This window comes from Larimichthys crocea, chromosome XII (genome assembly GCF_000972845.2).
Source record: "Larimichthys crocea isolate SSNF chromosome XII, L_crocea_2.0, whole genome shotgun sequence".
NCBI classification, from domain to species: domain Eukaryota; kingdom Metazoa; phylum Chordata; class Actinopteri; family Sciaenidae; genus Larimichthys; species Larimichthys crocea.
Window position 1 is genome coordinate 12024212 of NC_040022.1, and position 23624 is coordinate 12047835.

The 23624-nt window shown below is 40.0% G+C and overlaps 1 protein-coding gene and 1 pseudogene across 2 annotated transcripts; both read right to left on the reverse strand.

The window, feature by feature from the left end:
- Positions 1–13: 13 nt before the first annotated feature.
- LOC104926146 (Hypothetical protein) lies at positions 14–12366 on the reverse strand. Of its 2 annotated transcripts, none has more exons than XM_019263668.2 (13): positions 12102–12366; positions 11059–11399; positions 10297–10392; positions 10059–10188; positions 9324–9410; positions 8733–8853; positions 6347–6494; positions 5677–5759; positions 3820–3971; positions 3403–3539; positions 2940–3018; positions 2173–2287; positions 14–1800 (listed from the first exon to the last, which is right to left on the reverse strand). In XM_019263668.2, exons 1-13 carry the CDS (start codon positions 12292–12294, stop codon positions 1644–1646), a joined length of 1839 nt encoding a protein of 612 aa, XP_019119213.1. In that variant the 5' UTR covers positions 12295–12366; the 3' UTR covers positions 14–1643. The 2 variants fall into 2 exon arrangements, with proteins under 2 accessions (XP_019119213.1, XP_019119212.1); XM_019263667.2 differs by having other exon boundaries at positions 11059–11402.
- A 1985-nt stretch (positions 12367–14351) lies between these two features.
- Positions 14352–15459, reverse strand: LOC113747036 (odorant receptor 131-2-like; annotated as a pseudogene).
- Positions 15460–23624: the final 8165 nt, after the last annotated feature.

Here is a 23624-nt window from a genome sequence, read left to right on the forward strand (position 1 = left end):
GAATAACACAGCATCACATGCTTCAAACTACAGAGCGTTACATTTATTATTGTTTGATTTAAATACATTTACATGCAGTATGTGCGTTTGTTGTTACTTTGCATTCTGAAGGCACGCCTGTCTAAGATGAAAACATTAATAATACAGCAGCGGTACTGAAACTGCAGTAAAATGACAAAAATAGTCAACTCATGTCCATGAATGTGTCTGTCATCTGTGAGGCTACCATCATCTCAAACAGCTAACAGCTAGCTGTCGCAGTACAGGTCACCAAGCCAAACGTCATTCAAACTTTAACAGCACTTATTACTCCACATTGAGACCTACAGTATGAAGCTGTTATTAGTAAGCATGATGCCACTTTTGCAACGAGCAACTGTAGTCATGCAAGCAGCTCTGTGAGCAGGCTAACATGTTGATGTTTAGCGGGTGTAATGTTTATACAATGATCACCATCCTACTTTAACCGTTGACTGTATGTAAAGATGGAGAAACATGACAGCTCCACCCCCTGGTAGCTGGTTATATACCCCGCCCAATTATGTTAGCAGATGGGACAAACAAAACAAAAAAGATGGTTTCTGTCATTTTAGGTGTTTCCCATAATACTTATGTTTGTTCAAGTTGTTGTTTAAAAAAAAAAATAGTATAAAAAGGGGGTTTCACATCACGACTGATGGTTGTTTGCATGGTCAGGACTTGATACTCCACCCCCAATCACTACTGTCCACTTCTGGCTCCAAATGACGCTACCAGAACAAGAAGGCAGCGGCCGTATACGAAATATTTGGCTTAATTTTGTACGGTGGGAGAAAGTGGAGACACGTTGTCCATCTTTATATACAGTCCATGTGTTTGGCATGTTAGCACTGGCTAATTGGCATTAAACACAAAGTAAAGCTGAGGCCAATGGAAACGTTAGTTGATTTCGATTTGCAGGTTTTTGGCAAATTAAAACGTTGAGGGGAACGTGAAGGTCTGAATCGTCTCGTCACAATCCCTTCGGTGGTTGTCGAGATGTGACCAAGACAGACAAACAAACAAACAGACAGGTTGTAAAGTTACACAACTAAAGATACTACACATTTCTGAAGTATTCAGAAAACACATCTGATGTAAACAGTTCATGTTGAGGAAAGAAACAGAAAACTGTGATCAGTTGTTATAGGAGACATTCAATTGTATTAACACATGCCATCGATTACATTAAACATGTCAATGAAATGTTGAAACCTGTTGATACTGATTATGAACAGACAGACTGATAACACTGAAATAAAAGGTGAATTCAGCAACTTCTTTCTGCGTGTCTCTGTCACACCTCAAGTGTCCCTTTAAATATTATAGAAACATGATAATACATCACAATGTTGTGTTCCAGTCGCTTTCTTTACCAGAAGAAAGTTTCTTGTCTTTGTGTTCCTGTTTCAAGTTTAAGTGTCTTTTCCACAAAAGCACGAGTCAGCAGGTTAAGAAAATTTAAATATAAAGAGAAGCTGCAGTCCTTCATCGGTGAGTTTACGCTGTTACATTTCAGTTTATGTTTCTATGTTTTGTTTTTGTTTTGTTTGTTGATTTGTTTTTCAAATTAAAAAATAAAAGCCTCTCCTCCCTGTGTTCTTTCATCTCCTCCTTCCTTCCTTCTAGCTGACAGGATCCACCACCAGGACTTTACACTCCCTCTTGGCGATCTTGTCCAGCGACAGCAGCGTTTTGTCCTGTGGTGGCAGGTAAAGCGGGCGACCAACCGGAGAGCCAACAGGAGGAGTGATGGCCCGCCGCTCCATGGCACTGCCCGTCCTGACACAGATACAAACACAAGCTTTATTATCCAGAAACCCAAAGTGAAACTGTAACAACGTTTGTTTTGTCCACCCAACAGTCCAAACCTCAACATTGTTACACATATTTAAATGATTCAAAGGAAAAGCAGCACATCTGAAATCATCAAATGTTTTGTCATGAAAAATTACTTCAACCATCATCAGTTGTTCATTCATTTTCTGTCATCATATAGAAAGTATGAGAGACTAAAATGATTTAAATATACTGACGTTTAGATGTTTCACAATATTGTAGAAAGCAATAATATCAATGTCAACATGAAATGTACAAATGGAATAATATAACTATGTTTGATTTAACTAAAGTCAACGATTTTCTCTCTGTTACCTCATGATGTGGGATCGAGATGGCTGCTGGTGGGAGAAGGACTGAGATCGACCCAGACTCGCTTGGTGCCGGTCCAGCAGGTCTCGAACCGCCGGGCTGGACGGGCTGTTTTTACCTGCGTGGTGATGGGAGAACATGACACATTTAACAGAGCTACACTGTCACATCTGTTGTCATCTTACTGAAGGTCTACACTGAAGTTCACAAAGACTGACAGTTCAGTAGGTTTGAACAAAGTTTGGAAAAACAGGATGAGCTGAACTATTGTTCTTATTGATGTTCAGCTAAGTCCATGTGTATGTTGAGGCAATAGTTATGTTTCTAGTTGCTAATGTTCTATTTAAATTAGTTTGTTTTAAGATAGTTTGTGGCAGGGATAATGCCATAACAGCTGAGTTATGGACCGATACAAGTGTGTTATGACTTATCAATAATGTAATAAGTTGTTAATATTTAAATAAATTGTCGGTCAAGTTTCCCCATTGCATCGTGATTAAATTGGGTTTTCACAAGAAGATTGGATTAAGTTTAAACGACATTTCAATACAATCCATCACATAGTTACATAGTTGTTGAGATGTTTGTCTGTAACAAAGTAGAGGACCATCCATAGACCTCTGCTGCTAACATGGCTAAAAATCAAAATCAACAACGCTGTTTCTATATGACCTCAAACATTAGGTGATGCCCGTCATGTTGTCCCAACAATACCTCTTCTTGTTTACCTACTTTCAAATTTAAATGGTAAAAAGATGTTTTCATCTTACGTGACAGTGGCCGAGCATCAGGTGGAGGGTTGGAGACCGACGCTGTGAACTGAAGCTTCAACTTCATGTGCTGACTCAGCTGTACAGACAGAGAGAGTGTTAATGAGAGGAGGAAGGAGAAGTAAGGTAAAGAAATATCTAGTCAGATAAAACATGAGATTCAAGAGTGATATAACAGAGAAGACTTCGAGCTGACATTTTGAGAAAGTAATAATTTGTTTTGGTGTTGCATAATTTCACAAAATCATTTAAAAAAGGGTGCCACAGTTTTGAGTAAGCTGTAAGGTCGTCTATAGGCTTAAAGGTAAAACACTGTGTTATATATTTTGTTAAATGTTTTATTTAAAGCATTTCACATAACACTACTTCTGCAGTGTACTTTATTATTTTGTTATTTTCATATTTGCCTAAACAAAGTCTCTGAAACCATCTCTGATCTGAATCCTATCCGCTTCAGTCGTACCTCATATAGTCCTGGTTTGAGGATCTGGAAGGCCACGCTGAAGGACAGAGTGCTTCCTTTTCGACAGTGCCCGAGGTTACTGAGAGGAGTGTGACAGACCACAGCAGCCAGCGTTGTATCTTCGCTTTGACCACGACCTGAACACACGCACACGTATTTCTCTTTAGTTTTTAATAGTACAAAAGCATTTCAAAAGCTCAGAGAACAAAACATGTTATTTTATCAGTTACATCGTTTGAGTTTAATCAAATCTACATTAACTCAACCAGCCTCAACATCTGTTTTGGGATGAGGCTGGTGTGTGTTTGCACTTCAACCCTTAAACAAAGTAAATCCTAAACAACATGTCTTTACTCTCCAAAAAGATTTACAACTGTGTGGTCCTCACAAAAAGTACAATATCACGAACACACTGACCTTCCGGAGTCCAGACGAGCCGAACGGCCAGGAAGTCCTGCAGGTTGTTGAGCAGAACATATTTGACCTTGAAGTGTTCCTTTACCTTGACAGTGCTCGGACAGCTGGCCGTCATGACGAACCGTGGCCGGTCCAGACGGATACTGGGCAACCTGAGAAAGACGAGGGGTGATTCATTTCAAACAGACAGAATTCGCCACATTTTAGTGCCCCACATTTAACCTACAACACGCCTGCATTAAAATTAATCAAATATAGGGGCGGTCGGTAGCGTAGTGGGTTAAGCGGCCGCCCCGTGTGTAGAGGCTTCAGTCCTCGCTGCAGCTGGCCCCGGTTTGAATCCGGCATTGGACGGCCATTTACTGCGTGCCACCCCCCCTCTCTCTGCCCCCTGCTTCCTGTCTATCTTCAGCTGTACTATCATTAAAGGCATAAAAGGCCCCAAAAAATAATCTTTAAAAATAATAATAATAATACAATATTTTTTATACAGGGTATGTGGCAGAACTACATGACTATCAGCTTTCTTTTAATTGATTCTATTAATGTTTCTATCATACTTGAATTGTTTCTTTTTTCCCAGTACCATGCATTTCCTAGGAGCTTCTCCATCCATCCACTAGATGTCCCCAGTCACCTGACTCCTACAGCCACCTGCTCACGTGTTCCTCATTCCTCAATTGCCTCCAACATTCTTTGTACCAGCCTAGCTCCAGGCCAGACATCAATGTGGGGATGTGTCTTTGCTAGCAACATGAACCCCAAACTGAAACCGTACTTTCCTGCACCACTCTCTTGCCCCATTCCTGTTACCTATGGATTCTCTACTACTTCAGTTTAAACTTGCAACCATTAAGTTTATGTGGTCATTTATTATGAACTGACATGTTCCTGTCTCCCTATTTGTTTGTATTTAAGTCGAATTTTCTTTGCTTCCTTGACACCTAAAGTGTATATGTTTATGATCATCCATACAGGATGCTGGATCTGTTGTGGCAGGAAGATCAAGACAGCAGCAGAGTCTGTGTTCTGCTAAAAATGACTGTTTTTGTTAATAGAGTCTGTTTCTGGTTAAACAAAAAGGATCTTCTCTTTTATATAAACGTCAGTCTTTGTAGGTGTCCTTGCCATAATGTTGTCAGACCCTCATTATAACAATCTGAGCTTGTCAATGCCATGATAGACTCTAAGGTAAACAAGATAAACATGATGATTTACGGGCGAGTGTACACTAATAAAAACATACTTATGAATATAATGTAGTAATATGTTAACTACCTGGGAACTGTTATACATAAACAGAGATAGTTCTGTTTAAAATCACTTGGTTCAGGGGTACTTTCCTGTGTTTATGGTTATTAAGTGTGTGAGGTTTTTCTTTCCTTTTTTTGGTGTCATTTAGGAAATTAAGATTTTTAAAGTGTTATATTTATTTCTTGGGTTTAAACAGCATCCACCCGCCCCTTTTCCCTTGTAGTCCACCTCACCTCTTTTTTTGTAATATTAAATCCTAGCTATAAATAACGTTATTTTACCAAGTATATCTGATTTTATGTCGCTCCCTTTTCCCTACATGAGCTGAGTTGTAGCAATTCTGTAAATAGAGCCCCCTAAATCTGACACACTGGACCTTTTATTCCTACAAGACTCCTGCACAGTATTCCAGTTAGTTTTCTCTTGGTTTTGATCATATTAAGGGATATGTTTGCATTGATATAGTTATCCACGTGTCTAATTCTTACCACTGCAGTGACAAAACAAGCAACAGCCAGCAGTTTGAATTAATAAAAGCCCATTGAGTGTCCCCACAGACTTAAAAGTGGACTGGCTGTCTCACATGAAGAGTTTGGTCCCTACCTGTAATGTGTGTAGATACAGTTAGTGAAAGGCATCTTGGGAGTTGACCACTGCAGCACAGCGACCAGAGGGACCTCCAACCCCTAAAAAAGAAAAACACTATACTGAATAACAGCATACTGTGATCAGGACGGTCCTACTCGTGAAATACAGAATATTCTGAAGCCGTTCAGTCATGTCATTAAACTTGAACCTCGAGCCAAATATCCACCAAAACACAATTGAAAACAAGTTTCTGTGTTAACATCCCAGTCTACTAAAATTACACTCAAATTGTCAACATGCAGGACACAACTGAAACATCATTGTCACCTGGAAACAACAAATTAGAAAAGCTTATGCAAGATGCAATAAAATACTTGACTGAATTACTGGTTTCCTAAAATAAATGCTGTTTATTATAGGAAATCAGTCCATACTATCATGCTGCCACAGTCGCACAGCGGTTCTCTGGAATTTGTTTTATTTATTTAATCTTTGTTTAACCAGGAAAGTCTGACTGAGAATCAAGAGTGTCCTGACCAAAATAGGCCTCAACAATGAGTTAACAGAAAACAGAAAACACAACATTTGTCAGAATTTAAACAAAACACAAATGTAAAATCAGAAATACAAAAGAATCAAAGAAAACCTTCGAGAAACAACATTTCAGACACAAACATGACCAAACCTCGTTGGAGTCATCTTGTGGCATGTCATTAAGGTGCAACTGGAACAGGAAGTCATGTTCCTCCAAAGCGCTAAGCATGCTGGGAAGGCGGCCAGCCAAGCTGTCCACCCTGCAGAAAGATGCCATGCCAACCTCACCTGACTGATGGCTGCAGAGCAGGAGAGGAAGTCGTTTAAGCATCATCAGACCAAACCATTTATCCCGCGTGGATAGTGGGTTTTAAAGACTGACAACATAACACAGGGTGTAACAAGTACATGATGTTACATAATGTAACGAGTATGTAACGTAACAGGACACAAGAGAATGTAGTGTTACTTACCACATCATAATGTAAGGTAACAGAATATAATGAAACAGAACACATGACATGATGTAAAGTAATAAAATATTATGTAACAGAACGTAGCAAGTGAATGTAACATAACGGAAAGTAACAGAAAATTGTATTATGTTATGTCATGTTCTGTTGTAAATGGTTTTAAACTGGGGTCCTTGAGTCCGTTGTATGTGGATCACCAGCAAAAGGAGGACTAGAATACTTTGAATTTTAGCACAATTTTTGGAAGTTGAAAGCACAATAGACACCATGAAATCTTATCAGAACAGAAATTATTGGCAGAAAAAAGTTTAGGAACCCCTGACATGACAGAACGTAACATGACATAATCTGACGTAACAGAACTTGAACAACAGAAGGGTGATAATGTATTGAAAAAAAAAACAACAGAACGTAACATGACATAATCTGACGTAACAGAACTTGAACAACAGAGGGTGATAATGTATTGGAAAAAAAACAACAGAACGTAACAGAATGTATTGTAATTTAACACGACATAATGTAAAGCAACAAGACAGTAGGTAACAAAATGTAACATAACAAAAGGTAACAGAACATGACAGAACATAAAGTAATAAAATGTGATGTAACAGAACGTAGCAACAGATGGGTTAAAAATTATGTAACGTGACAGAAGGTAAACTAGAAGAACAGAACATGATAACATTTACCAGAGTACAATATACTATAACAGAGCTAAATGGTCTTAATATCTGGGTCTTGGGACCAACGGGTCATATGTGGTCCAAAGCAATAGGAGGACTAGAATATTTTAACTTTTAGCATATTTTTTGGAAGTCGGCAGCACAATAGAGAAACAGAGGTGGCCGTTGTAATCCTAGTTTTATCATGGATCTACTGTGGGGGTCCATGACATGAAAAAGTCTCTGACATAGGAAAACATAACAGAATCATGGTGGCTTAACGTGAGATAATGTAACATAAAGTCAAGTAACAGAACAATGAAACAGAATGTAACAAAGGGTAACATAACGTAACAAATAAGAACATAACAAAACACAATGTAACGTACTGAAATGTAACATATCAGAAGGTAACAGAGCATAACATAACATACTTGTATTATGATGAAACCAAACATGATGACATAATAAAATGTCAACAAAATGACATGATAAGAGACATGTTACATGAACATAACTAAACAACAACCTACAGTAACATCATAACCCGATGTAGTGCAATTTATAAAAAAGTGAAATGTGACATATATTTTACATATTGTTGTTGTTGTGTGATGAAAACCCACTTTTAATGATTCTGACTTTTGTATATTGTTCTGTCTACAGTGCAAATTTGCCAGATATGACAACATCATATCTTGATATGAATTTCATTCATTCATTCAATGGTCAGTTTAGTCAGTGGAGAGAAAATGTACTCCAAGATGCCTTGTGCTGAAATGTTTATTGAAGCTACGGGGAATGGAGGATTTATTAATACGATTGTCATGACATGATACCGCCTGGGTTCTGAAGAAGCTGTCCTCTCTGGCTTGTCTATATGCCCTCAGACTAATGTCACAAATCCTCTATTGTCCCTAAATGTTAAGCCTTGGTGCTCTGACATTGTTATCTGACTCTGGAGAGCCTTTCACATTATTTACCTATCTGTTGTGTTTAGTAAGTGAGACCACCTTGTCCTCTGACCTCAGTCACCATACTAATCGATCAGACTGATGCATGCACGTCAGTGTGAGATGGTCATTAACCTCGATAATGCTGAGTTCAATCTAAAAGTTGTGAAATAGCTTTGATAAGGCTATGTAGAAACATGTAGGACAGCCACATGAGGGCGACATAAACAGGAGACTTGAGGCTTGGAATCACTTGCACATCATTAAATCAGTGAACCATTTATATTAAACAGTATATTCTGGTGCTAAATGTGTCTCATTACACTGTTTTAGGTTTATTTTACAAGGTAGTTTCTGGGAAAAGAGATATATTTTTGGACATGTGTTTTTTAATCGGACAACAACTGAATAATACATCACAATATAATAAATCAAGTCTGACGTACCATACATTGTCCACTAGCAGCACAGAGCCATCTGGCATCATGGGAAGATAGGAGGCATTGAGGTTTGGTAAAATCCGAACATCCCGAATACTAACCTCCTCCTGAGAAGACTCATTGAACACTGACAGGAGGAGAGAGGAGAAGGAGAAAGAAGAACTTGGTTGAGGTTCTAAATAAGATGCTACTGGACCACACACATCTGAAACAAAATACATTTTCTCCATCAATCCATCCATTTTCTGTAACTGCTTATCCCCTTCTGGTTCACAGTGGGCTGGAGCAAATCCCAACTATCATACATTTTGAACAGTTATTTTAGAAAGTAAACTAGTAGGTCATCACTAGTGTCAGAAAAGAGAGACGAAATAGATAATCTTCTTTAAATTTTGGCAGAGGAAAAAGGAAAATGTGCTTAACACCATTTGCCACTGAGAACAACTTCATCGGTTTTGTAAACTACTGTGACAGCACTATGGTAGAGGGGTAACAACAAAACAGTCTGTGTATGAAGAGTTAGGGTTTGGATTGTTACCACCATTCATGTGCTGGTCTTCATCCATGACAAGAGTATAAGAAATGAAAATGTCCTACCTTTGAGTACAGCGAGGTGCCTCCCAGACACAGTCATCTGCTTACAGCGGACAGTAGGAGGTGGCAGGACCGTCAGAGTGGTGCTCACTGTGGATGGAGGGGGGGTAAAAAATACTTTCAATGTTTGTTCCATATTCTACAACTAGGAATGATTTTTTATTATAATTGTCACGGAGTCTGACGACAAGATAAAGTGGTGGAAATAATCTAAATATAGCATACACTGAGATTTCTAGGTGGGTAAAACAGATTTTGCTGCTGCCCCTGCAGCAGTGCATTGCATAGCATGTAGCTGTAGGACTAAGTGGCCTCTAGTGGTGTAATCTCTGACTATGCTTCCTAAGGAGAGACTGCAAAATGTATGAAAAGTGGCAAAAGTTGCTAGCTAGAGCCATTGTTTAGTTTGTCTGTCCATGGAAGAGGACCTGTAGACATATAATTCTCCTTCTAAGGTAACAAAAACATTATTATTATTGTTTTCATGTGATTATAGACTAATGAAAACATAGTTAGTAGTTGAATATTATATTATATTTCTGCTGTATTCTGTGAATAAAGGCCCCTGAATCTAAAATACTGAACTTTTATTAGTAAGAAAAGTATTCCTAAGTTCACAGAGGCATTTGAGGGTTAAAACACGAAGGTTTTACAGTTAAGGTTAGGGGCTGGGACATGGATTATGTCAAGAAAGTCCTCACAAGTTTCAAAGTCCAAGTATATGTGTGTGTCTTGTACCCTGAGCCTTGAAGGTGTTCAGGTCGTGTCTGAAGGTGTGTGTTGGTTCTCGTTGCTGTAGGACGCTCAAGTAACCAAGTTCCTGTACCTCTGCTTTTTCCGCCTCCCTCTTCCATACTGTGACCATCACCTGAACACACACAAACAATTATATCATCAGCAGCAGCAACAGTCCGGGGTCAACTGTGTCCAGTTGTGTGTGAGTAAAAACCCTGAAATTACAGATAATCCTCCTTACTTTGACTTTTAGGGTGCTGACGGGAAGTTTGTCCAGGGAGACGGTGAGGGGGAAGATCACTTCATCTGTCAAAACCACAGGCTCGTCCAGAGGAGACTGACGTGGAGAAATAGACATGAAAGTACAGTAACATCCAGGTAATTATTGTGCTCACCAGTTTGTGTAGTCTAGTCTAGACAAAAATAAAAAATGAAAACAGTCTGTTAGGTAGTTTAAAGATACTTCATTGCATTAGTTCTTTAAATAATCTTTACTCTGCTGGTGAACTGTATCTGAACCAAATTTCATGACAATCCAAAAGAAAAAGTCAGGAGATCATCAATGTAAGCAGGATTCTTCATCTGGATACCATCAATGTCTGTTTGTACCAATCCATTTCATATACTTTCACTGAATTTTATTTATATCGTGCCAAATCATAACAAAATCTCATGACACTTTCCATACAGAGGAGGTCTAGACCGTACTCTCTATAATATTATTTACAGAGACCCAACAGTTCCACCATGAGCAAGCACTTGGCAACGGTGGTGAGAAAAAAAACTTCCTTTGGATAAAAGAAAAGTTTGACCTGTGGTGCTACAGGGTAAATCAGGAGGTCATCAAAGTCATACATCTTCTGGGGACCAAAAATGTATAAACAATATTCCATAGCAATCCATCCAATATTAATTCAGTCTGGACTAAACTAGGAGGACCAAGAATAACAACATTTCTTAAGAATCTAGCTGCCTTTCAACAAAAGTGTGAACACCACTGTACCTGTACAGGTGCCCTGCGGAACTCCCTCGCCGCTGTCCCAGATGAGTTGTGAATGAGCAGCGGTTTGCAGTCCCTGAAGCTCCGACACCGGGAGTCCACCCTGCTGCCGAGCGCTGCAATGGCTGCCTCCGCTGCAGCAATGTAGTCCTCCTCACCATCCTCGTTGGCTTCGTCCCCGCTGCTCTGGTAGTCGTGGTGATGCTGGTGATGGTTGCCTCTATGCCGGCTACTCTCACCTGGACTCACGCTGGCCATGGCACACAGAGAGCCGGCCAGCTCCCTCCACGCCCGGCTGCTGGCGGATTCTGTGCCAAAGCCTGGTGTAGTGCCATCAGCACCCCCTGCTTAAAAATTATCACACAGAAAATAATCAGCATCTATATTAGTCTTTCAAGGATATATTAAGACTTGTTTGGCTTGATGGCAACACCTGCATTTTTTTTGTTTTCAACTATGGAGCGGACATTGCTGTCTTTGAGAGGCTCTACAGTACCTGTATGTTTTTCTTGTATTAGTATCACCACTTTTCTAGAGGTGTCTGATTGTAACACGCTCTGTAAAATAACAGTGTTTCTCTGTAGAGCTATCAGTAATGTCACTTTACTGAAGGTGTGTGTTGAGGAAATCTATAAAATAACAGTCTCTGCAAAAGTTTGATAATTTATACTTTTCTTTATATTTATTTCAATCATGAAATTTAATTTTATAGTTTGTTTGCCAGCCGCTGCTGTCAGTAATTTGACCATTTCCCTTTTTACAGTGTACACAAAAAGATGAAGTAATGCACATGACAAATTCTCCACCGATTTTAATGGCCTCCATGTTAAAAAACCATTGTCCTACCTCAAATTCACCATGCGCTTTTAGAAAAACATAATAATAATGATTAATGTTTGGTGGGAGGATTCATGCTGCATATTAAGGGATATAAGGTAAATGCACACAAAAAGATCTACACTGATTAAAACAACCCACAACCTCTTTTAATCTACACACAGAGACACTACAAACATATCAGTCAGGTCCGGCTCCCCTCTTCTTACCGGGGCCGTTCTCGGTTGGCGTCGCCCCACCATCCCTGCAGCGCAACACCAGGAGGAAGCGGACCGTCTCGCCCAGGTAGAGGTGACTCCTGCGGGGCAGAGTGCGGTAGCGTGCCGGGTCCGACAGATCTGTGATGGGCACCGCCGGAAAATACATAAAATACTCGCACTGCGACTCCATCATCTGCACCATGGCGACAACCGGAGCTGGAGGCTGAGCGAGCAGGACCAGGACCTGAGTCAACACACACAACAATAAAACACACACTTCCGCTTTTCACTGTCAAAATAAAAGCACGGCCATTGTCTGGGTTACACAAAATTAGACCATTGCGCCACGCTGTGGCCTTTTTTTTTATTGTGGTGGAGACAGGCGTCACAGCCTAATAAACGCTGCATAAACATGACAAAAAAAAGTGAATAAAATATCTTTGTCATGTTTTATTCTTTCATTGTAGAGTAGGCTACTATAGCCTATAGTGTAGGAGTTTGATAGCAATTATTTGAATTCAGAAGTTCATGTCATGAAGTGTCTTCACAATTATTAATCCACAAAAACATTGTCTGGATTCAGTTTCTCTGATGTTGCTTGCAGCAGTGTGTTTGGAAGGCTTAGTGTGTTGTATGATGTAACAAAGTATGTTATGTTTACCTCTGGTGGTACTAGTGATACACAAATATATAGAAAAAAAAGTAAAATAAATGAATTCAAAGTATATGATACAATCAAAATAATACACAATACCCAGTGAAATAAACTGAGATTACTGGAATGTAATACGTTAAAGAAACTGTGCTTTAAATCATTTATTCTCACATTTTGAATCCTGAAACCTTTCACAATCTGCATTGGTTATAATGCGTAAAACTACAAGCCAATCATGTCAATAAAGCAGTGATGGATTTGATAAAGAAATATCTGTGAAGTTTGGAATATTAGAAAACTTTGCTACTTAAATTAAAACAATTGTGTAACGTACCTTAATATAACCTTAAACAACAGCAAAAATATCAAATATAATGTTAAAGAGCAGTCTGAGGCTTTTTATCTGTTGAATTTGGAGTTTTATTTTGTACACAAATGCAGCGGTGACAGACAATCAATGAAAATCTTTTGGGAACATTTTTTCTCTTATGATGCATTTACAAGCAAGCAAAGCAAAATCCTTTTCCATGTATGCAGTAGTGATTTTATTCTCATAGCCACAGTGTTCACGCAGCAGCTGTTTTGCTTGAGCACAGTCATGATTGACATCCATATGATGCCAATGATGTACCTGTTTCCTTGGCTGCCCCCTAGTGAACTGTTCCAGATAACAGAAGCAATAACCTCTGCTGACCCTTTCTATCACTCACTCTTTAAATGCTCAAAAGAAATGTACAAAATCCTAACCCAGTATCCACATTATAAGATAATATCTTTTTTGGCAATAACATTAGACTTTGTTTGTTGTTATTAAATAATAATTTCTTTCATTTTTTTTATTTATTTAAATTACTATCCTTATTTCAATTACCTTTCCAAGCACACCATTCCAGCTTTTCTCCAAATGCCTGAACAGCCAGACTCTCTCACTATGTGATATGGGGACATGAGTTTTGTGACCTATGAAAAAAATTGGTTTTGTTGAAAGTAAATGGACCTCTTCTTACAATCGGTGCCCAGTACCAACGTGCAATTAACATCAACAAGTAAAAGGTTCATGATCAGCTCTCCCTTGCCAAATAATTGATCTACCTCACAACATATAAGATGTCACAAAATATTGAAAAATGCTCAAAACAGTTACATAGAACCTGAGTGCACATATTCAAATGGTTGGTATTGTCTAACCAGCAAGCCAAAATCTAAAGTCAGTCAAGTTAACAATATAATTATGGAATCAAAACAGCTTGATTGTCCAGGTATGTGTACACATGTAAGGAACAACAACAACAGCAACAACAAGCTTGTTAAGGTAAACATGACTATAAATATTATGTACAGATTCAGAGTTCAGGCGAAGTATTACTATATCACAGTATATCATTGCACACAAAGAACCCAAGAAGCCCATAGCGTATTAAAAAAAAAGAGAGGATATATAAAACTGCAAAGTATGCTCTAATGTAGACCATCAATTCCATTAGTAAGTGCAAATCCACTTTGGGTTGTTACTAGTTTTTGCAAAAAGGACAATGAATTTTGTTCCAAGTCAATATTTATTGCTGTACATAATGCTTGAATCACTCACTGTAATTTGTAGTACCTCAGTCTTTACTGAGACAAATGAATTTCATTTGACAACAGAGATGGTACATAAGGACGGGTCTGATGGTCTGATCTCTGAGCCCATATATAAGGGAACTCAGACATCTTGGTAGAATATAAATAAATACATATGAAAAATTCTGGATGCGTACCATTAGTAATCTTTGTAGGATTGTTGAGAGTGATACAATAATAGGGTCATGCATAGTCGACAAAAGAGTGAGGCCCAGCTGCATCAGATGCAGCAGCACTGTGTTACGAGCCTTATGAGCCGAAGCTTTGTCTGTGGAGGCTGACCTGGCTGCTACCATCACACCAACATAGGAGCAAGTGACTGCCACACCAGCTGACAGAAACACAAAACCAGTATATGCTTTGTCATAAATATTAGACATTGGCCCAAGTACCATTGCTGTGCCAGAGCAAACATCTGTCATCTGCAAGCTTTGCGGCTGATCAAACAGAAAATTTAACAGCAAAAGAACTCGAATGAGGACATTTAGTGAACTAAAAGCCCAAACCACAATGATAGCTACTGCTGTGTTTCTGACAGTGATGATGGCAGCGTGCCTCAGTGGGTAGCACACAGCTACATATCTCTCCATACACATTACCACCAACGTGAGAGGGCACATACAGGATATGTTGGAAATATTCTACAAACAGCCATTATGTACAGTAACTCACTGAGTCCCAGCATTACAGTGTCTGCAAAAAGGAGGTTATACAGAAGAATGTAACGGGAGGTCTCACGAAACACAGCTTTACTCCTCAGGGTAAATAACATGATCCCGTTAATGAAGAGACACAGACAGCATGGCATTCCAATTAGGGTGGAAAACACCACTCTCTCCAGTAATCCCTGATACTGCTGTCCAATAGTGATGTTGAGAGTCTGAGACTGATTTGCATACAGCATCTTAGAGAAAAAAAATTAAGAACAAATATCAATGTGAAACTGTTGATATAATTGAAGTACAAAAGCAAAACAATATTTTTCCAATTTGTATTTCTAGAACAGCAGGAATATTTAAAAATATAACCTGAAGTCATCCACATACATTTTCCCTGCTTGTTTCCATGTAAGCAGAGCTGGTCTGCATTGCTTTCCTTCCCTGACATGTGATTTATGAGCTCTGTCCTCACCCCTACTTCACCTGACACCATCAGCATGTCACATCACGCTAGTTTGAATAAATATTGTTCCTCGATGATGTAATCTCTCTACCACCATCTGTTCAATCTCTTGCTCCCACAAACTGGGAGTACTTCAGGGACTAAAGATTTGGAGAAATAGAAACCAAATGCAGACAGATTAGTCCCCGCCATGGCTGTTTGACTGCAGTGCATTGGGAGATATTTATACAAATTACACGTTTGAACCCAGACTGGCTGACTCAAGCACAGACAGTCCTGATCATGAAAGATCCCCAGAAGGGTCCAATCGCATCCAACTATCGGCCAGTCACCTGCCTCTGTACAACATGGAAGCTTGTGTCAGGCATTATAGCAGCTAAGATGAATAGGCACATGGCCCAATACATGAGTGGGTTCAGGAAGGAATTGGCTGCAATACCAGGGGAGCCAAACATCAGATAGAGCAGTCACCCAAGACTGCAAGACCAGACGGACCAACCTGTGCACCACCTGGACTGACTATAAGAAAGCCTACGATTCAATGCCGCACACATGGATACTGGAATGCCTGGAGATGTACAATATCAACAGGATACTAAAAGCCTTCACAAAGAACTCAATGGGACTGTGGAGAACCACTAGATCAGAATATACCAAGGTGATGCACTATCCCCACTGCTGTTCTGTATAGGCCTGAACCCCCTTAGTCAGATCATCAGGAAGAGCGGCTACCAATACCGGTTCCGAAGTGGAACAACCATCAGCCACCTCCTCTACATGGATGACATCAAGATGCATGCCAAGAATGAGAGAGATATCAACTCACTGATCCACCTCACCAGGATCTACAGCAATGACATCGGAATGACATTCGAGTTAGAGAAGTGTGGTCGGATGGTATCAAAGAGAGGGAAGATGATCAGAACCAAGTGGGTTGAAATACCAGGAGGTCACATTGCAGACATACAGGACAGCTACAAATACCTTGGGATCCTGCAGTCAAATGGGAACCATGAGGAAGCAGCTAGGAAATCAGCCACAGCTAAGTACCTACAAAGGTGAGGCAGATCCTGAAGAGAACAATGGTCTGTGCCATCAACACGTACACACTGCCAGTCATCAGATACCCCACTGACATAATAAGCTGGCCAGAGGAGGAGATAGAAGCCACAGATATCAAGACACGAAGCTCCTCACAATGCACGGAGGGTTTCACCCCAAATCCAGCACCCTGAGGCCGTACACCAAGCGAAGCGAGGGAGGTCGAGGACTGGTGAGCATCAAAACCAGCATCCAGGATAAAACAAACAAGATCCAGGAGTACATCAGGAAGATGGCCCCCATAGACAAGCTGCTAAGTGAATGCCTCAGGCAACAGAAACCCAATGGTGCAGAAGAGGATGATGAACCATCATGAAGGGAGAAGCCGCTGCATGGCATGTACCACAGACAAATTGAAGAAGTGGTTGACATCAAGAAAATCCCACCAATGGCTTAAAAAGGCCAGATTGAAAGACAGCACAGAAACACTAATCATGGCAACACAAGAATGGGCACTCAGTACAAGATCAATTGAGGCGGGGATCTACCACACCAGACAGGACCTGAGGTGCAGGCTGCCCAAAGATGAGACAGTTCAGCACATAATAGCAGGGTGTAAGATGCTGGCAGGTAAAGCATACATGGAACACCATAACCAAGTGGCTGGCAATCCCAGATACTGTTGTTCAGTAGTGATGTTTAGAGCCTGAGACTGATTTACATAGGACATCATAGAGAAACAGTTAAAATGAACAAAACTAAAGATAAACCTGTAAGTGAAACACAAAATAACAACAATGTTGTCCAGTTTGGACTGCTAGAACACTGAGGACATGTCATTCTTAGAGGGCAAATGTCTGTTATTTTCACATACAAGACTAAGATGGTCTACAGATATTTTGCCATGTAAGCAGACCAGGCCTGCAGGGTTTGCCTGTACTTCATCCAACACGATCAGCTTGTCATGCCATGTTAGTATTGTTAAAATATTAGGTGATGTAATCTGCCTACCACCACCTCCTCAATTCTCTAATCCAATGAAGATTCAGAGAAACAGAAACCAGATGGGACCAGAGTATAGGTTGTTACAGGAATTTTAGGGAAAACCCTTGAATAAGGAGGACTGGATTCAAAGTATCGACATTTAAGTTGAATTTATTGTTCTTGTACAAGAAGCAGCTTTTCACAGTGCAACATACAAAAGGGGTTTCAGAGAAAAAGGCTCCCTGTGGAGCTCTACCAGTTGGTCCTTCTACAATCGATAATGGGCTATCTTAAACCTCTGCAAATTGTTATCAGATAATTTGCATATATAGCATCTAAATGTCTTTCTTTTCCCTTAATCAGTAGTCAGCATATCCCCAATCTAAATGTCACCTCTCTGATCCTTGCTTTGTTCTGGATTTCCCTATTTATACATTAACCTGAACTTTACCTTACCCTGCCAGCATCAGCAACACATAAATAAAGGGAAGTGCCCTCAAGACATATAATAAATAGGAACACACACACACATCGTATGTTTTAGAACATCTGTATAGCAGTGTAATCCTATTTTTTATAACATAGGCCCTGACCTGAATGTTTGCTTGTAGTTCATTTGGAGAGATGTCTATTAATTTCATGTGTTCTATGCATGTTAAAAACATTTTAGCATGCTTTAAAAAGAAATTCTTTTTTGGATTTCTCTGTAGAAAACAACCAGCCATCTTCATGTGTTTATCATTAATCAGAGAAACGTACTTTGTTGAAGTAGTTCAATCTCCCCTTTCTGATGTCTGCTATGACACAACATATTGAAAAATGCTCAGAACATTTTCAAAGACCCCAAGCTCACATATTTAAATCATTTGTTTTGTCTAAGTAGCAATCCAAAACCCAAATTGAAAGCTAAGGAAAGCTTCACATATACATTTATATTACGTTTTAAATTATGCTGTGACTCAGATTGTCTGTTGATTAGAACTGCTGATCATTATTTTCATCTTTTATGGATTACATTATTAAACTTCCATTTATAAGTTTTTTTCATTTTTGTGGAGGCCATAAGAAACATTACTAGAGGATGGGGCTATGAGGCCATAGTTGATGGTAGAGGTTAAATGATTGATCAGTTGACCTGCTACTTATGTACTTAGCAGGTTCCACAGTTTCTTGTTGTCTGCTGGCAGTTTCTCACATTATTGCAGTCACAGCCTTTTGGCCTGTGAGGGCTGGTGTCTAATGCATATTTTGGATTTTTTTTAACTGCAAAATAAAAATACAAAATGTCAAATGGAGCTGACACAAAACTGCTTTTCTTTTTCAATATGTTCATTATTTAATAATTTGACTTATTGACCATGAGCCAGGGCCTCAAAATATGAAAACCGTTACCGAAAAAGTGGCAAAGGCTACCATACCTTTTCTGAAAGCCTGGAATCTCAGCTTTTCAATGATGTATGATGGCCATCTGACAAGAGTAGCTGTTTTGAGTTATCACACATAATGTAAGCTAAGGTTGAGAAAATAATGCGTATAAATTAAGCAGACACTGATATAGCTGAAAGTCTATATTGGACATATTGGAATATTTTATTTGGTTATGTTTGGCATCATTTAAAGGGGAGACTCTGAGCTTTCATTTAAATCCTTTTGTGACATTTGGATAAGTACAGCCAACCCTGGAGCTCTTCAAACTTTCAATCACACACATTTTCCTGCCATTTCCGCCTATGTCATCTTTTGTCTTTTAATTCTGTGGCACCAGGGAGCATCAGAACAAAATCAAACACTGAAATATGCATGACCCTCAGGATTCAGAAAATGTATCATTTACCTATATTATTGATGGAGGGGGAGATTTTCAGTCTTATATCAGACATGCCGTTTTTTCAATGACAGAAAGTAGTGTACTGAGTGGTCCCTCGTGTATCGCGGGGGATACGTTCTAAAAATAACCCGCAATAAACAAAATCCGCGAAGTAATCAGCTCTATTTTTTACAATTATTATACATGTTTAAGGCTGTAAAACCCCTAACCACACACTTTTACACTTTCTCAGGCAGGCATTAACATTTTCTCACATTCTCTCTTTTTTAAACACTCTCAAAGTAAAAACTTTGCAGATTTAACAAAAATAAGTACAATACCGTATTAGTAAATGAAACCAAAGATCAAAACCTGTTTTCAAGCCCAAACTTTTTAAACAAATTTTATTTTAAGATCAATTTGACTGCAAACATCCAGCACTTCAGATCACACTAGCGACTGAACATTTATGTACTGGCTAGCCGAACGCATTTGTACGGGACTCCCTTAGCTAATCAGGATGCTGAACACAATGCGCATTTGTAGTGTACAGTATGCTGTAAAAAAAAAAAAAAGCATGCAAAATTACACCAAAAAAATCCGCGAAACAGTGAGGCCACGTAAGGTGGACCGTGTTCGATTCCCGCATCGGACGGCCCCTTGCTGCGTGTCATTCCTCCTCTCTCTGCCCCCTGCTTCCTGTCTATCTTCGCTGTCCATGATAAAAAAGTCATAAAGGCCAAAAAAAAATATCCAAAAAAATAATTATGCCTGTTTCGCGGCAAGAAAATACTGGTAAATAGGGTTAAAAAAATCTATCTATCACCCACAAACTTTCCTAGTTTATCCAGACATTAAGACAGTATTGCTTGTATTGCAGACTTCTTAAAAGTAATGGCTAAATATGCAAATGAGGCTTAATTTATTAAAAATAGGCGCTAGTTTGGAGAAATGTTGACTTGTATATATTGGATGGCTACCTTAAAAGTTATCATTGCGGTTTAAGCAGTTTAAACATATAATAGTAGCCAGTCAAAAATAAAATGTATAAATAATGAGCTTGTAATGTAATAAACAAAAGTGAATAACAGAATCCAACTATGGCAGAAAATGTTTTAGATTTTTTTTTTCTCTCGATCAAAAACCTTTCTTTCGTGACATGTCAATGATGCTGACTATAGAATTGTTGACTCCTCCCCATTAAAGGGGTGTGGCTCACAAGTCTATTGGCTAATAATTCAAAATTCGAATATAAAGACGGTTCTTCTGTGCCAGAGCTCACTCTGACTGGCCCTCTCAGTTTGAATCTGCTGCTCGTACAATATTTCGCTTTCAATATTTATTTGCAGTTAAATATAATTGACTGTGTCACATTAACCTCCTTTTGGTGGTGAAGTACACACACATAAAAAAACTTCTTTCTTTCTTTCTTTCTTTCTTTTTCACACTGACTCACTTAGACCCACTCACACTATTCACTGCTTAGTATTTAGTTATAGAAACGGGCCAAACGGCTTCTCTGCAGAGAAGACACCACTGAATGCCATAGTACCGGTGGCATCTGAGATAGTTGAGGCTTTGATCCCACCTAGTAACCAAAAGAAGTGCGTCTTCAAAGAGACTCAATCGCGCATTTTTAATAGTGACTATAAGATGGTTTCTGAGAAGCTTGCGAAATTCATTCTTGACATGATTGGACCAGACGATGACCCTGTTAAGTTCAGGGAGATCAACTCTGCCGTTAGTTCTTTAATGTGGAATCTGGGGGTGGCTCGTGTTTGAGGTTGAAGAGGGCAACCAAAAAAACAAAGCGGTAAGGAGTTTAGAAAAGATCAAGCCACTAGTAATAGATTTTCCCAAGCCCAACGAAGAGGAACCCGAGGAACCAGCACCACCTACCACTGTTGAGCCAGATGGCAGCGATGATGAGGAGGAGGATATCTCTGTCACACCCGTCAAGGAGTCAAAGCCACTTCCCATCACTTCTAAATCAGATGTCAGCGATGATGATGAGGATGAACTCATCGATGAAGACGACGACTCACTGACACCTGAGGGCACAAGTAATAATTCTCAAAGTGAAATAACAGCAGCTGAGAGCTTCATAAGCAGAGCTACGGAAGCTGTCAAAAATTTTTTCTCAGAGGCTAGTCCACAGGTTGAATGCAAGGAACACATGGATCACATCATGCAGCACATCATCCAAAAGAGGAATGAGGCTGCATTGGATATTGCAGAGTTCATATGGGCTAACAAACAGGCATTTGGCCTTAACCAACCAGATGGCTCATCAACCTCAGACCATCAAAGCGGATACGAGCCTTATTTTGAGGATGTCACACCGCGGTGAGGTCAAGCTGGGTTTTTGTTATGTCTTGTCATTTCCTGTTTTATTTTGAAAGTTAACTCTCCTCTCGTTCAGGTCACTTGCCCTTCCTCATGTGTCACCGGTCTGATTGTCTTCCCGCCCTGATCGTTTCCACCTGTTCCCCATTACCCTGGTATATATTGTCGCGTCTCCTTTGTCCTGTGCCGAAGTGTTTCGTCTGTCTCAGCGTACACCAAAGCCTCGTTCCTGAACCAAAGTCATAGCCTGCTTTTGAGATCTTCTTGTTTTCCTCGTAAAGTGATTTTTGTTTGTAATTTCGTAGCCTTAGTATTAGCTTCAAGTTCCAGAGATCTTTTGTTTTTCTTTCCTCGTTAGAGTGATTTTTTTGTTGTATTATCTTAGCCTAGCCCCTTTGTTTCTGAGAGATTAGCTTAGTGTTTTATCAGAGCGTCCTTAGTTTATGCCCCTTTGTTGTTTTCCTCGTTGAGAGTGATTTTGATTTTGTTTATTTTTGATTTACTAGTTCAGTGTTTTTCCTCTTCGGAGTGATTTTTGGTTTCTCCTTATTCAGGCTACTTTATAGCCTCATTCTTTCGAGGGTTATTGAAGACCCAAATTAAAGCTTCTTTCCGCCTAAACTCTGCATCTGAGTCCTCATTTGAGTCCCGGCCTGACAGAGGACACCGACATTCTCAGATTTCTCAGGGACAAGATCCTCTCCCGATCTCTCTGAAATTCTCATGGAATGTCCTGTTGAACAAAATCAAGACCTTTTTGTTTCACAATTATCAAAGAGGGTGTCGTCAGCTGCATAGCAAAGTTAAGAAACGGGCAATACGGCTTCTCTGCAGAGAAGACACCACTGAATGCCATAGTACCGGTGGCATCTGAGATAGTTGAGGCTTTGATCCCACCTAGTAACCAAAAGAAGTGCATCTACAAAGAGACTCAATCGGCCATTTTTTATAGTGACTATAAGATGGTTTCTGAGAAGCTTGCGAAATTCATTCTTGACATGATTGGACCAGACGATGACCCTGTTAAGTTCAGGGAGATCAACTCTGCCGTTAGTTCTTTAATGTGGAATCTGTGGGGGTGGCTCGTGTTTGAGGTTGAAGAGGGCAACCAAAGAAACAAAGCGGTAAGGAGTTTAGAAAAGATCAAGCCACTAGTAATAGATTTTTCCAAGCCCAACGAAGAGGAACCCGAGGAACCAGCACCACCTACCACTGTTGAGCCAGATGGCAGCGATGATGAGGAGGAGGTATCTTTTCACACCGTCAAGGAGTCAAAGCCACTTCCCATCACTTCTAATCAGATGTCCGCGATGGATGAGGATGAACTCATCGATGAAGACGACGACTCACTGACACCTGAGGTACCACATACTACGTGATCGCCAAACAACCTCAGTCAACTGAACATATAGATCCGTTTTATATGTTAGTGGTGTCAGCAGTCCTGAGTCAGATTTTCAAAAAGGCCAGGACTCACATTACAGTGTCACTACAGGACATCAAGGACATGTCATCAGCACTGGCACTCATGCTTTGCACCAAACTGGCAGGCTCTGATTTTGTCAAGCCAAGTAGTGATAAAATCGAGAAAACCGCGAGGGCAGTGCACAAAGCGCTGTGTAAGAGGGGGCAGCAGAGAACCTTGAATGGACTGCCACAGCACCAGGCTACGAGGATGTCACAGAGACTTAAAAGGCACCTAGTGAGCCCCGACAGACCGGCGTGAAGGGGTTCTTCAACCCCTCACAAGCGTGGCCTACCCCCTAGAGCTGCCACACATGGCTGAAAAGCTAAAGGGCAGTGGCAACTCGGACCTTGACTTGAAGCTGGTGGAGGGTGAACACATGCCCACAGGGTTCCGAGTGCTTCGGTCCCACATAAAATAACAAAAAAACACCCCCAGAGTAACCTCTATCCCGCATGTCTGCACAGGTGCTTTAGTGTTCACTGTCACCAC

Excerpts from the sequence above, each read along its gene's own strand:
- LOC104926146 (XM_019263667.2), bottom strand. The coding sequence starts at position 12,294 with ATGGTGCAGATGATGGAGTCGCAGTGCGAGTATTTTATGTATTTTCCG. Across the intron at positions 11,403-12,101 it reads GCCAACCGAGAACGGCCCCG|CAGGGGGTGCTGATGGCACT; the intron begins GTAAGAAGAGGG and ends ATAATTTTTAAG. Across the intron at positions 8,854-9,323 it reads GCACCTCGCTGTACTCAAAG|TGTTCAATGAGTCTTCTCAG; the intron begins GTAGGACATTTT and ends TCCTCCTGTCAG.